This window comes from Rhinopithecus roxellana, chromosome 12 (assembly GCF_007565055.1).
Source record: "Rhinopithecus roxellana isolate Shanxi Qingling chromosome 12, ASM756505v1, whole genome shotgun sequence".
Classification (NCBI taxonomy): Eukaryota; Metazoa; Chordata; class Mammalia; order Primates; family Cercopithecidae; genus Rhinopithecus; species Rhinopithecus roxellana.
The window spans coordinates 94,582,073-94,596,897 of record NC_044560.1 but is presented as its reverse complement, the minus strand read 5'-3'; the positions used below and the strand labels follow the sequence as shown (position 1 = coordinate 94,596,897).

The following is a 14,825-nucleotide window of genomic DNA, read 5'->3' as shown; positions in this document are numbered from 1 at the left end:
AAGTAATTCTTTTAAGATTTTGTTTAGGTTAATAGTAACAATGGGCCGGGCGCGGTGGCTCAAGCCTGTAATCCCAGCACTTTGGGAGGCCGAGACGGGCGGATCACGAGGTCAGGAGATCGAGACCATCCTGGCTAACACGGTGAAACCCCGTCTCTACTAAAAACTACAAAAAAAACTAGCCAGGCGAGGTGGCGGCGCCTGTAGTCCCAGCTACTCAGGAGGCTGAGGCAGGAGAATGGCATAAACCTGGGAGGCGGAGCTTGCAGTGAGCTGAGATCCGGCCACTGCACTCCAGCCTGGGTGACAGAGCAAGACTCCGTCTCAAAAAAAAAAAAAAAAAAAAAAAAAAAAAAAAAAAAAAATAGTAACAATGGTACTTTCACTTAACTTCAGCAGCAACTAAAGCCATACTGTCAATTCCAAAACAACTTTTGTTGTTCTTCCAGGAAATCACTCTGTAGTGAGAGGAAGTTTGCAGTAAATGCTTTTGGAGCATCAGGCTGAGTCTGTGTCCCTGAAGCGTGTGTGTGTGTGTGTGTGTGTGTGTGTGTGTGTGTGTGTGCGCGCGCGCGTGCGCGTGTTTTCACTCTGGTCAGAAAAGACGTGCCAGGTGTTTGTGACAAGCTGTGATGAGGACTGGAGATTACTTGGAATCCATTGTGTTCTTTTCCTTGTTGGAAAAAGAAAGCTTCTAAAAACAAGCGCTTATTTAAAGGAAGCCCCAGTTAATTCAGCAAGGCTTTGAAAGAAGTCCCTTTTATAGAAACTGCTTGAAAAAGGCCATTTGGCCCAGAGGAGTCCTGTGAGGTCAGAAACTGAAATCAACCCCCACATAGGGTTCAGGCAGTTAGAAGCTCAGAGCGTATTTAGTAAAGCATAACAAACTTTTACCCACTTTGGTCAGAATGGAATTTACACAGCAATGCAGAGTCTTATGCTAGAACACCAACAAACCTCAATTATAATGACTAACAGTGGCTACACATTTACAGGTGCTGGGAAAAGGTGTTGGTTACACCCCATGGACTCAGCCTTTTGAGATGGGTGTCACTATTACTATTATTTTGAGATGGAGTCTTGTTCTGTCGCCCAGGCTGGAGTGCAATGGCACAATCTCGGCTCACTGCAACCACCACCTCCCGGGTCCAAGCCATTCTCCTGTGTCAGCCTCCTGAGTAGCTGGGATTATAGGCTAATTTTGTATTTTTTTTTAGTAGATACCGGGTTTCTCCATGTTGGTTGGGCTCAGGCTCGTCTTGAACTCCCGACCTCAGGTGATCCGCCCTCCTTGGCCTCCCTAAGTGCTGGGATTACAGGCGTGAGCCACTGCATCGGGCCGGTTGTCTTATCCCCATTTTACAGATGAGGAAACCGATGCATCCTCAGGTTAATTAAGTGGTGGCGTTCAATTCTGACCCCAGACAGTTTGATCCACAGCCAGAGAGCTTAACTATGCCCAAGGCCTGTTAGACTGTACTGCCTAGACAGGAAGAAGGCTAACAGTCTCTGCCAGCACACCCAGGGAGGCTGCTATCATCTGCATGTCATCCCTCAAACTCTTAAAAATGATTTAAGAAAACCAGTGCTTTTGTGTCCGGCATGCATCTGAGATTTTATTCTGGAAAACAATGAGGTCAATTCTGTGCTGTGTGATGATGGAGTGGTCCCCTTTAAAAGACAAGGGCCGACCAGGAGAGATGGGCAGGCATGAATTTTAAGGATGTCTTGCCTTTAAGTTCCACCAGGTCCTTGCTTCACCCCAGGTCACTCTGAGATCCTAGAAGAATAGCTCACCCAATAGCACGAGACACAAGTGACTCATTGTCTTTCTGCCTCAAACAACAGCAGCCTACTTAGCATACAAAACACGTTCTATGAGGGAAAGCTGGACCGGCCACAGCCGTGCATTCTTTGCAGGAGCCGCACATGGGGGTTGCTTTCTGGTTGTTCAGTCTTACTTTGTTTATTTATTATTATTATTATCACTATTACTTTAGAGACAGAGTCTCGCTCTGTTGCCCAGGCTGGAGTGCAGTGGTACAATCATAGCTTGCTGCAGCCTCGAACTCCTGGGCTCAAGCAATCCTCCCACCTCAGCTTCCTGAGTAGCTGGGACTATAGGTGTGTGCTACCACCCCTGGCTTCAGTCTTACTTTGAGGATAAGAGGTAGTGACAACACAAGTCCATTAGTGCTCATGATGCATGATTTATTTTGTGGTGATGCAGGGATAACAAGGAAAGGCTTGAAGGCAGTGTCCCAACTCCTCTTTCCCTAGCCCTTTCTCCCTGAAGGCATATTGGTGCTTTGCCAGCTCCACCCTTGCCGTTACCCTAAAGAAGGGACACTTGTTCCCACTGGGGAGTCGGAGTGAACTACTGCACCAGCACACAGCTGTGGGCTTCCTGCTCCCCTGGGGAGAGACCTCTCCTACAGGCTTAAGTGGTGCCTGCCCCCAGAGGATTTCTCTATGGGAACTGCTCCAACAGCCCTGGAGTCTCAAAGCTGGGGTCTCAGGTGGGCACCAACTTTCCTCCTTTCCCCTTTCTAACAGGGCCCCCATGAGAAAGCAAGAATGTGGCAGAGATGACTGTTGGTATTGCAGGGGCCCAGGGAAGCATGGCTGGGAGGGGCAGCTCTGTCCAGTGGGTCTATAGCCTCTGGCCAGCTGCATGGACACGACATCCTCAGGAGAGGGTGTGGGAGTCCCTGGCAGGCCTGCTGAGCTCTGTTCTTGCGAGACCTGGCTACCCCAGAGAAAATAACCAAGGGGATTCATAGACTGCCATTGTTACACTGTGCATGTGTGATATCTAATGATCTTCCTAGGTCAGATGTGGTGAGGTGGAGCTGGTGGCTTTGGGAGAAATTGTCCCATGAACCCGAGGTTAGATCTGATGTGGCAACTCCATGAGGTAATCACACTGGAGTTTCAGGGTGGTGTGGTTGGTGATCCATGAGGCTTGGTGAGCTCTCCCCCTCAGGATTTCATGGCATACATGGCCCTGGATAGGCTGGTCTCCTCCTGAAGAAGTGAGGAAAGCCTAGAAGTTGTGTCTCGAAACATTCCCTAGTCTCAGTCTCCTGAGATGCTCCACTGAGGATAGATCCTTTGAGCTGACTCAGGGAACTGTGACTTCTTAGGGATAACTGGGTCAGAGGGCTTGTTTTCACCAACCTTCAAGCACAGCCCTCAGTGGGACTGCAGGGATGCTTCCAATGCCAGGGCATGTGTAGGAGTTCAGGGAGGGCAGACTAGGAATAGGGAAAGGCAGCCTTCTGGGAAGGTGGAGCTTGAATGAAGGAGGAAGAGTGTGGTGTCCCTAAGGACAGTCCTAAGTCCCAAGAAGGGGCTGATTCCTCTCTGGGAGGCTGGGGCTGGAAGCAGCCAGAAGCCTGGGAAATGGGCAGCCTTCCTCCAAAGGTTTACAAAGAGAAGGAAGGTGTCCTCTACAGATTCAAAAGGGACATCTGCTTACAACAGAACAGAGATCCCTGTACAAAGAGTGGAAAGTGTTAACACCAGTTCCTTTTTTTTTTTTTTTTTTTTTTTTGAGACGCAGTCTCATTTCTAGGCTGGAGTGCAGTGTGGTGCAATCACAGCTCACTGCAGCCTTGATATCCAGGGCTCAAGCGATCCTCCTACCTCAGCCCCCTTAGTAGCTAGGACTACAGGTGCATACCACCACGTCTGGCTAATTTTTTTTTTAATTTTTTATTTTTGTAGATACGGGATTTCACCATGTTGTCCAGGCTGGTCTCCAGCTCCTGAGCTCAAGCGATCAGCCTGCCTCAACTTCTCAAAGTGCTGGGATTACAGGCATGTGTCACCGTGCCCAGCCCATAACACCAGTTCTTAATCTGGAGTGAGCAAGTGAGCTGCCTGGAATTCTAACCATTCATTCATCCAATAAGTTTTTATGGAGCATCTTATTAGCATCCGGCCTGCGAGCATATCTGCGCCTGGTTGAGACCTTGTCTCTTAAAAAAACAAAACAAAACAAAATAAAAACCCTGCAGGCCAGGCACAGTGGCTCACGCCTATAATCCCAGCACTTTGGAGGCCGAGGCGGGAGGATCATGAGGTCAGGAGATTGAGACTATCCTGGCCAACATGGTGAAACCCCGACTCTACTAAAAATACAGAAATTAGCTGGACGTGGTGGTGTGTGCCTGTAATTCCAGCTACTCAGGAGCCTGAGGCAGGAGAATTGCTTGAACCAGGGAGTTGGAGGTTGTAGTGAGCCGAGATCGCGCCACTGCACTCCAGCCTCGTGACAGAGTGAGACTCTGTCTAAAAAAAAACAAAAAAACAAACAACAAAAAAAAAAACAAACTGCATCCCCTAGTGTAACTTCCATTTCCTTCTGCCACCATCTGCCCACCACCTCCTGTTTATCTATTTTTTCTACTCACTCTCTCTAGTACACCAGCAATCCATCCTGAAATCCATTGATCCTACCACATTTTTGGGTTCTCTGCACCCCTCTGTCCCCACTTTCCCCTTTACCCTGACCAGATACTGTGGGCCATCATTACAACCACTCCCTTGCCCGCAGCTCAGCTCCCTTGCCCGCCCCCTTCTTGCTTTATCATATTTGCCCAGCACATCCCTAATCTTGGTAAAACCCCTCTCTCCATCTTCTCCCCACCTGCACTTGGAGGGACTAGAAAAGGAAAACTCAGACACCCTAACTGACCATGCCCATCTACCTTACAGGGGGCCTGAGGCTGTCTGGTAAACCCATTACACGGCTGGGCCCATTATCTCTGCCATGCTCTGGGGTGGTGAATTCACACCTTCTCTTCTCTTCTTCAGCCTCAGCACCCCCTTCCTGCTCTTCGCTCAGCTGAGGACACTGCTTCTTATTTCTCTGGAAAAACTGGAAGCCATCAGGGGAAAGCTTCCTAAGGTTCCCATCACAGACCTAGTGCATTTTACCTGTCTAAGCCACCTTCCTCCTGTGACTCAGAGGGACTCTGCTGCCAACCCTCCCCGCGCACTGGACCCCACCCTCTCGAATCCTCAGGGACTCTGCTTTTGCCTTGTCCCTTCCCTTCCTTCTGCATCATCAATTTCCGGTCTCTCCTGGCTTATTCTGGCCAGCATTACACACATGGTCTAACAGCTCCTCCCCTTAAAGCAAAATCCTCCCTTAGTCCCACACCCATCTCCAGGGTCAGTCCCATGTCTCTGCTCCTTTTATAGCAAAGTTCCTTGGAGGCGTGGTCTCCACTTCCTCTGGTCCCATACTTATGCTTCACTCCAATCAGGCGGTTGTCCCCAGAACACTCTCTTCTCTCTTAAAACTGCTCTCATTGCTGGGCACAGTGGCTCGTGCCTATAATACCAGCACTTTGGGAGGCCGAGGCAGGTGGATTGCTTGAGGTCAGGAGTTCAAGACCAGCCTGGCCAACATGGTGAAACCCCATCTCTACTACAGAAATTAGCCAGGTGTAGCGGCGTGCGCCTGTAGTCCCAGCTACTTGGGAGGCTGAGACAGGAGAATCGCTTGAACCTGGGAGGCAGAGGTTACAGAGAACTGAGATCATGCCACTGCACTCCAGCCTGGGCTACAGAGCAAGACTTCATCTCAAAACAAAAACAAAAACAAAACAAAACAAAACAAAAAAAACCCTGCTCTTGTCAAGGTCACTGGTGACCTCCACTTTGTCAATTTCAAAGGTCAATTCTCACTCCTTATCTTCACAAACCTTCCTGCAGCATTTGACTAACCAAGCTAGCTGAGCCCTTGCCCTTGAAACGCTTTTTTCCCTGGCCAGGACTCTCCCGCATTTGCCTCCTACCTTGTGGGCCCCTCCCTGGTCTCCTTTCCTGCTTTTCCTCCCCACCCTGACCTCTACTCCTGGCACATTCCAGGGCTCCTCTCTCTCTACACTTATCCTTGAGGATCTCATCCAGATGCCTGGCTTTGAAAATCATCTATGTTTTCTTGGTTCCTAAGTGTATATTTCTAGTCCCCACCGCCCATTACATCCAGGCCACTTGACGCTACACTCTACTCAGGATGCTACTGGGTGGCTCACAGGCATCCAATGTGTCCAAAACTGAGGTCCTAGTTTCCCTCCCAGACTCCTCCCACTTCATTAAACGACAGCTCTAGTCTTCCAGTTGCTCAGGCCAAAACTTTGGAGTTATTCTTGAATCCTTTCTTTTTCTCAAGCCCCACATTTAATCAGCCAATCATGTCAACTTTACCTTCAAATATATCTGGAGTCTGAGCACTTGTCCCCACCTTCACCAGACTTCCCGGCTGCCAGATGTCCTTTCCCCTAGATGATTGCAGCAGCCTCCTAACTGGCCTCCTGCTTCTACCCTGGCCTCCCCTGGTCCATACTTCATGCAGAAGACAGACCAGTTCCTTTACAATGCAAAGAGCAGTCCTCTGCTCAAACGCACAGTGGCTTCCTATCTCCCAGAGAGATCCGATGAGGCCCCTCAGGAATAGCTCCTGACATCACCTGGTGTAGCCCCTCGGATCTGCCCCCATCTTTCTGCACTCCATCCGGTGGCTGCCTTGCTGTAGTTGAACAAGCCAGCCGTGCTCCTACATCTCAGCATTTGTGCTGGCGGTTCCCTTTAGCTGCAATGCTCTGCCCCCAGATGTTGGCACAATCGCTGTCTCACTCTTAGCCAGATCTCAGCTCAAATGTGCCCTCTTCAGTGAGTCCCCTCTTCTGACTATCTAAAGTAGCAGCCGCCTCTCCTGTTCACATGAAGCTATCACGAAGCTGTTTTCTTCCCAACACTTACTGTTATCTGAAATAATCTTATTTATTTCTTTGTGTATTGTTCGTCTTATCCACCAGCATGGAAGCTTTATGGCCGCACAAATTGTCCCACAAGCTAGCACAGAGCCTACCACATGGTTGCCGGGGCTGCCACAGAAGGTTGTAAAGGTTGTTCACTACCTCAGAGCTCTTGGCTAAGGAGCCGTGGGTGCTGCTACCCGGTTTGCCCTCTGTTCTCCATGACGTGGGGCCGTCCAGCAGCTAGCCATCTGCTTTTCAGCAGTGTGTGACATATGGGCTGGCTGTGACTCTGGTGGCCATTCAAAAAATATTCATTGAATAAATTACTGAATGATGGATGTGCAGACCCTCTGCTTGTTTTCCTCTGCAGGACTTCATGCCAATTACCTTCTCATAGCCTCATTTTCCTTTTCTGCTAAGGGGACAGTTAACATCTACCTCAAAGCATGGTTACCAGGATTAAGTGAAACAGTTCATTAAAAAGCTGGCACAAATGTGATTCCATTTATATGAAATATCCAGAACAGGCAAATCCATAGAGACTGAAAGCAAATTAATGGTCGTGAAAGACTGGGGGGAAAGGGACATGGGAAATACTGCTTAATTGGTCAGGGGTATCCCTTTGGGGTGAGGAAAATGTTTTAGAAGTAGAGTGATGGTTGCATGACATTATGAATGTACTACACACTACTGAATCGTGTACCAGGAAATGGCTAACATGGGGAATTTTATGTTATATGAATTAGGTTATGGTATATGAACACCTCAATTTAACAAAACCTGGCACAGTGTCTAGGACGTGGTAGGTGCTCAGTGAATATCAGTTGAATCTCATGATTTCCTTGCTTCAAAAACAAAGTAAAACCCTAAGCCCTCCTTGGTGCCTCATTGCCCCATCCAGGATAATCCTCTCTTTCCTCAAATTTGTTTCAGAAGGGTATACTGTTGCCATTTTAGATATGGGGGATATGATAGAAACAAGACCAATGCAGAGCCCACTCCCAGGGTTTACAGGTTGGGGGAAACTAAAGAGAAAATCACACCCAACATGGTTCAGGATATGGGGGAGAAGGGCCACCATCTGCAGGGGTGCAGTGGAGAGTGGGGAAGGCAGGAGTCCCCGGAGAAGGGAGCAGAGCCTGCAGAGCCAGGGAGATGAGAGGGCATGGTGGGTTCTGGGAATAGAAAAGAGTTTGGTGGCCGGGCGCAGTGGCTCATGCCTCTAATCCCAGCACTTGGGAGGCTGAGGCGGGCAGATCACTTGAGGTCAGGAGTTCGAGACCAGCCTGGCCAACATGGCAAAAACCTGTCTCCACTAAGAATACAAAAATTAGCTGGGTGTGGTGGTGCATGCCTGTAATCTAGCCACTTGGGAGGCTGAGGGAGGAGAATCGCTTGAACCTCGGGGCCGGAGGTTGCAGTGAACTGAGATCACACCACTGTACTCTAACCTAGGTGACAGAGACTCTGTCTCAAAAAAATAAGAAAAAAAGAAAAAGAAAAAAGAAAATAGTTTGGTGTAGCTGCAGCAGAGGAGGCAGGATAGGTGGGAAGGGATGCCCTGAGGGTTCAGATTTCATCCTAAGATTTTCAAGGCCAAGTGTGAACTGGCCTCCACCTACCAGCCACAGTTCTACCATGCCTTGTTTGCATCTCCTCTCTGTACCCCCGTTTTATTTTTTTGAGACAGGGTCTTGCTCTGTAGCCCAGGCTGGAGTGTAATGGCGCAATCATGGCTCACTGTAGTCTAAAACTTCTGGGCTCTGGCAGTCCTCCCGCCTCAGCTTCCCCAGTAGCTAGGACTACAGGTGAGCGTTATCACGCCCAACTAATTTTTGTGTTTGTAGTAGAGATGGGGTCTCCCTATGTTGCCCAGGCTGATCTCCGACTCAAGGGCTCAAGCAATCAACCCGCTTCGGTGTCCCACAGTGCTGGGATTACAGATGTGAGCCACCATACCTGGCCTCTCTGCAGCCCTTGCTCCCACTGTGCCCTGTCTGTCCTTGTGAATTTGGGGCCTCCAGGCCTTGGCACATGCTGTCCTTCCTCCCTTAGGTAGTAGGGAGCCTGGCCTGGGTCAGTACTGTGCTGGGAGCCACAGGCTGTCAAAGCCTGGCCCCACCCTGGGAAAGTGAATAATCACAAGATAATGAGGAATGCTGTGGGTGCTCTGGGCATGGAAGAGTAAGGGCTTGCAGGGTAGAGGGAGGGCTCAGGGAAGATGATTCCTGAACTGGAACTTGAAGAACAGGGGCACCAGGCCCAGAGACGAGGAGTAAAGCTAAAGGGAATCAGAGAGCACCCGGGAGAGGTTCAGAGGCTGGCTTGTGGGGTCACAGGATCCTGAGATCCAGATGAAGGTTGAGCCCTCATCCAGATCCACCACTCACCCCCTACACAGTTACACACACATTTGGAGGCAATTTGGGAGAGTTCTTGGTCCTTCTGGCTTTGCCTGGAAAGAATGCCCTCCCCACCCGCTCTAGTTCCAGCCCACCACCCTTACAGGCCTGCAAAGCTCCTGCTTCAACTCTGGACTTTGTACCAGTCACCGGACATTCAGTTGTTTATCAGCCTGAGCATCTGCCTGCTGAAGTGTCTGCCCCTCTAGGGGCCGCTGGACCCTTCTCTGGATCCCAGCTGTACAAACCCCCAGCATTGGGGGGTGAGGGTGAGGTCTACACCCATCAAGTTCTTGGCAAAAGCTTGGGGGAGACGTAGAATGATCCCTCCCCACTGGAGGCGCTGCCGCAGCCCGCCCTCTGCCCGACCTGCAACTTCAGCCCCGCCCACTGCCTCCGCAGGTGAGTCAAGCTTGGCCTTGACCCGCCCACCTGTCCAGGTTCTGCCGGCCCCAGCCGGAAGCCTACTCCGCGGACTGTGCACAGTTCTTGAGGTGGGAACAGAAGAGAAGGCTCGGGCGGCCGGGGAGGGGGTGCCCAGGCTCTGCACAGATCCTCAGGGGCTCCTGGCAGCAGGAAAGAAGCTATACATCAGAGTGGGGGTAGGTGTCTGTGCATGTCAGAGGGTGTGTTTGTTGGTGGAGGAAAGTGTGACCTGGGGGGAGGGGCGACTATGTGTATGTGTGTATGGGGGATGGGCAGGTCAGTGTGGGCTGTGAGTTCAGAGGCTTGTTGGGGAGTGTATATGTGCCCTTGGAAGGTTAGTGTGTGTGTGTCTTCTTGGGAAGAATTCACAGGGCAGGGAGGAAAGGAATAGGAGTACAACCTTAGAAACGTCAGATTGAATTCAGTTCATTCCAGTGTTACACATTCTCATGTTTTGCGGACCAAGTGCTAGGATGAGGCCCACAGCAGGCTGAGAAATGAATGAGCAGGTGACCTCTCCTTCCCAGGACGTCTCTCCTGCTCCCCTCGTTAATTTCACAAGCACCACACTGAGCGGCTGAGTGCCCAGCTCCCTGCAGCGCGAGGGTACAGATCCATCAGCCAGCACTTGACCACGGGGAGCTGCCCGCCTAGCAATGACTGGTTCTGACTGATGGTTGACTGGGCAGGATGGTGACAGGTCACCCAGGGTAGGTCCAGGGACATCCTCACAGGCAGGTATGGTCTGATTTGTCCTTGACAGACTGGGGCCCCAAAAACTGAGGAGGGTGTGGCCAGGGAGCAGGAGGGTGGGTGAGTGGGAGGGTGGCGTGTGTGTCTGTCTGGAGTGCTGGGGAGGGAACTGTGGAGAAGAGGAAGAAGAGTTTGGCTTGAGGGCCATGTGCTGGATTGCAAGGCACTGTGGGGAATGGGGAGCGTTTAAAGGGATTTTAACCAGGCTAGTGATGGGGTCAGAGTTGGGTTGTAGGCCAGTTACTCTGGGGAAGAGACCAGAGGTGGGGAGACCAGTTAGGAGATTATGGCTAGAGTACAAGAGGAAGGTGGCTTGGACTCAGCTGTGGCAGAGGGGTGGAGAGAAGGGTGTTGTCATTCCAGAGACGGTTTTTTGTTTTTTTTTTTTTTTTTTTTTTGAGACGGAGTCTCGCTCTGTTGCCCGGGCTGGAGTGCAGTGGCCGGATCTCAGCTCACTGCAAGCTCCGCCTCCCGGGTTCCCGCCATTCTCCTGCCTCAGCCTCCCGAGTAGCTGGGACTACAGGCGCCCGCCACCTCGCCCGGCTAGTTTTTTGTATTTTTTTTTTAGTAGAGACGGGGTTTCACCGTGTTAGCCAGGATGGTCTCGATCTCCTGACCTCGTGATCCGCCCGCCTCGGCCTCCCAAAGTGCTGGGATTACAGGCGTGAGCCACCGCGCCCGGCCTCCAGAGATGTTTCGTGGAAGAGATGATGGGGCTTGATGCCAGGTTGGACGTGAGGAGGTGGGGGGGAGTTTTGAAGGCACTTGTATCAAAGCATATACTGGGGTACTCCCCTCAACTTCTCTCCTAAGTACTTCCCTAGCCTGGCTACTCTGCCCCCAAGGACTCCCCTGGTTCAGGTGCTCCACCTGCAGATATGCTCCTGCCCTAGCTCTTCCTCTGCCAGGTACTTCTAACTTTCATGCTCCTCCTCTAGATACTCCCCAGATGCAGGTGTGCCTCCTCCAGACACTCCTTTGATCCAGGTGCTCCTCCTCCAGGTGTTTCCAAGCCTGGATGATCTTCCTCCAGCTACTCCCCTAATTGAAGTGTTCCTCCTGTAGGTGTCCCCAGCCCTGGGTGATAATTTCCTGATTCAGGTGATCCTCATTTGGATACTCCCTGGCTTCAGCCTCCCTCTAGGGGCAGAGTGTGGGCCTCCTGTAAGTAGAGGTGAATGAACAGGGATTTGCTTGAAGGGCTGAGAGTAGAGGTGGGCAGCGGCTGCTTTCAACTTAGAGGCAGAAGGGCCAGGGCTGCTCTGGCTGTGTCCAGGGCCCCTGTCCTCAGTAGGGACTTGCATCACTCTCCACATATGTGGTCTCCGCTTTGACTGGGTAGCTCCAAGCAATTGCTGTTTTCTGACCTTTGGGAGCCAGGACCCACCTCTGCCCCTGTCTCCCATCCTTAGCTTACCAAGCAGTGCAACAGACTGGGCTCTGGGTTCGAATGTGAGGACTTTGGTTGAGTCAGTTCACCTTTCTCAGCCTCAGAGCCCTCATCTATAAAGTGGGGATAATGTTTATACCTACCTTACGGGGTTTTGTGAGCATGATGCTTGGTACTTGAATTATAAGGAATGCTCAGTAAGTTCTACAATTTAGTTATTTTTTTTTAGCATCTTCCAGAGCAAAACCTTGTGATGGTCCCTTACAAATAGCCAGTTTCTGTAGGCTCAGCTTGTTTCTCTTCTGTGGACAACTGGTGTGGTCAGCTGTCCGGTCGCCAGAGTTTGTGCAGCACTACCATCGCTGTGAGTGTGACCTGGAAAGTGCACCCTGTGACCATCCCCGACACCCATACCTATGTTATTTTCTAGGACTTGTGCCCTGGGGCTGCCTGGCATCTGGGGGCCTCCTCAGAGCCAGGGCTCTTTCTGGTTGAGGCTGAGACTCACTGGTGTCATCAGGCCCCTCTATGAATGAGACAAACAAAAGTGAGTGACAGTGGGAGGATGATGGGGGTGGGGGGCTTCCCCTTAGAGGCTGGGGTTGGGGGAAGGACCCTACCCGCACTCCTGTTTGTTGCTCCAGGGAGCCCCCTCTGGGGCCCACCTATAATGCTGTCCCTTTCTCTGCAGCACTTGTGGGGCCCTCGGAGCTCCCCACAGCATCTGCTGTGGTCCCTGGCCCAGGGACTGGGGCTCGGGCGTGGCCTGTGCTGGTAGGATTTGTGCTGGGAGCTGTGGTCCTCTCGCTCCTCATCGTACTTGCTGCCAAATGCCACCTCTGCCGCCGATACCATGCCAGCTACCGGCACCGCCCACTGCCTGGGACAGGAACAGGGGGCCGCCCACAGGTGGCTGAAGATGAGGATGATGATGGCTTCATCGAGGACAATTACATTCAGCCTGGGACTGGCGAGCTGGGGACAGAGGGTAGCAGGGACAACTTCTCCCTCTGAGCTCCCATCTTTGGATCCTCCCCATTCCCTCCATGCCTGACAGCTTAAGGACAGTGGTTATGACACAGGGGTTCCTCGAACCTCAGGGACAGAGGTGGCTGGGGCTTAAAGGTTGGTCAGGGATGGAGTAAACCTCACTTCCCTGACACTAGCCAGCAAAGTGACAATGACCCTCTCTTGCTCAATAACTCTCAATGGTTCCCTGCTGTTCTCAGGATAAAGCCAAAGGCTTGAGTGTGGACATAAGGCCCTCTGTGATCATGCCTCTGGGCCTCTTGGTTTCTTTTCTTGCCTTCCCCTACTTTACTCTCCAACTAAATGTTATTCTCCCTCCCACCACTTCCCATGCAGTTTCTCCAGGCACCTTTGCTCACATTGGTCCCCCTGCCTATGCTACTCTTCTCCTAAATCCTCTATGACTGTGATGGCCTGCCTACCTGCCAGCATTTCAAATATGCCCAGATGGTAACATTTGTGTAGGTGAAAACCAGTGCCAAGCTTCATTTTTTCTTTTTTCTTTCCTTTTTTTTTTTTTTTTTTTCCTGAGACGGAGTCTCGCTCTGTTGCCCAGGCTGGAGTGCTATGGCACATCTTGGCTCACTGCAACCTCTGCCTCCCAGGTTCAAGCAATTCTCCTGCCTCAGCCTCCCAAGTAGCTGGGATTGCAGGTGTCTGCCACCACGCCCGGCTAATTTTTTGTATTTTTAGTAGAGACAGGGTTTCACTGTGTTAGCCAGGATGGTCTCGATCTCCTGACTTCATGATCCACCTGCCTCAGCCTCCCAAAGTGCTGGGATTACAGGCGTAAGCCACTGCACCTGGCCGCTAATTTTTATATTTTTAGTAGAGACGGGGTTTTGCCATGTTGGCCAGGATAGTCTCCAACTCTTGACCTCAGGTAATCTGCCCGCCTTGGCTTCCCAAAGTGCTGGGATTACAGGCGTGAGCCACTGTGCCCAGCCAGCTTCTTAATGAATTGTTTTCCTATAAATAAAGTGGGTGATCTGGCTATAATATATTTTTCACAGGAATTAATAAATCTATTTTCATTTTGAATAAAAATAAAAAGTTGTCACTCATTTTTATTTTTCTTGAGCTGGGCTTTATCTCTCAGAGCTAGAAGACACTGCTCAGATGTTCCCCGCTCCACGACACCTTCCATGAGCCCTTCTCTAGTATTGTCCTGCCCACATTTTGTTTTCATCTTTTTGTTTGTTTGTTTTGAGACGGAGTCTTGCTCTTGTTGCCCAGGCTGGAGTGCAGTGGCGCAATCTTGGCTCACTGCAACCTCCACCTCCTGGGTTCAAGCGATTCTCCCACTTCAGCCTCCCAAGTAGCTGGGATTACAGGCACCCACCACCACACCCAGCTAATTTTTGTATTTTTAGTAGAGATGGGGTTTTTCCATACTGGCCAGGTTGGTCTCAAACTGCTGACCTCAGGTGATCTGCCCTCCAAAAGGTGAATCGGCCTCCCAAAGTGGTAGGATTACAGGTGTGAGCCACTGCACCTGGCCATCTTTTTTTTTTTTTTTTTTTTTTTTTTTTTTTTTTTGACACAGGGTCTCTCTCTTGTCACCCAAGCTGCAGTATGGTGGGGCTATCACACCTCACTGTAGCCTCGACCTCCTGTGCTTAAGTGATCCTCCCATCTCACTCAGCCTCCCAAGTAGCTGGGAATACATGCATGTGCCACTGTGCATGGCTAATTATTTTCTGTAGAGATGGCATCTCACTGTATCACCCAGGCTTGTCTTGAACTCCTAGACTTTAGTAATCCTCCTGCCTCTGCCTCCCAAAGTGCTGGGATTTACAGGCTTATTTTAATCTCTATGACAGTTTGTACTTGCCCATTACTATGCCTGCCCCCATAGCTAAACTGGGAGCTCCCTGAGGCCACAGACTGTGTCTTATTCTGTATCCTCAGATTCTTGCGCAAGGGAGCTAGTTTTAAGATGGAAAAGACTTGAATTAAGCTGTTTTTAATTGCAAGCAATAGAAAGCAGTTTGGGGGAGAATCCTGGCTGTTGCATGGAATCAGAGGGACAGCAGGAAGCAGGCAATC

The 14,825-nt window shown here is 50.7% G+C and overlaps 1 protein-coding gene across 5 annotated transcripts; it reads left to right on the top strand.

Moving 5' to 3' along the window:
- Positions 1-9,632: 9,632 nt before the first annotated feature.
- C12H1orf210 (chromosome 12 C1orf210 homolog) lies at positions 9,633-13,007 on the top strand. 5 transcript variants are annotated; one of them, XM_010371869.2, is made up of 4 exons: positions 9,633-9,780; positions 11,423-11,521; positions 12,178-12,294; positions 12,439-13,007. In XM_010371869.2, the coding sequence occupies exons 3-4, from the start codon at positions 12,276-12,278 to the stop codon at positions 12,759-12,761; spliced, it is 342 nt and encodes a 113-aa protein (XP_010370171.2). In that variant the 5' UTR covers positions 9,633-9,780; positions 11,423-11,521; positions 12,178-12,275; the 3' UTR covers positions 12,762-13,007. The 5 variants fall into 5 exon arrangements, with proteins under 5 accessions (XP_010370171.2, XP_010370170.2, XP_010370167.2 ...); XM_010371868.2 differs by lacking the exon at positions 11,423-11,521 and adding an exon at positions 10,132-10,314; XM_010371867.2 differs by lacking the exon at positions 9,633-9,780 and adding an exon at positions 10,993-11,084.
- The last annotated feature ends 1,818 nt before the right edge of the window (positions 13,008-14,825 follow it).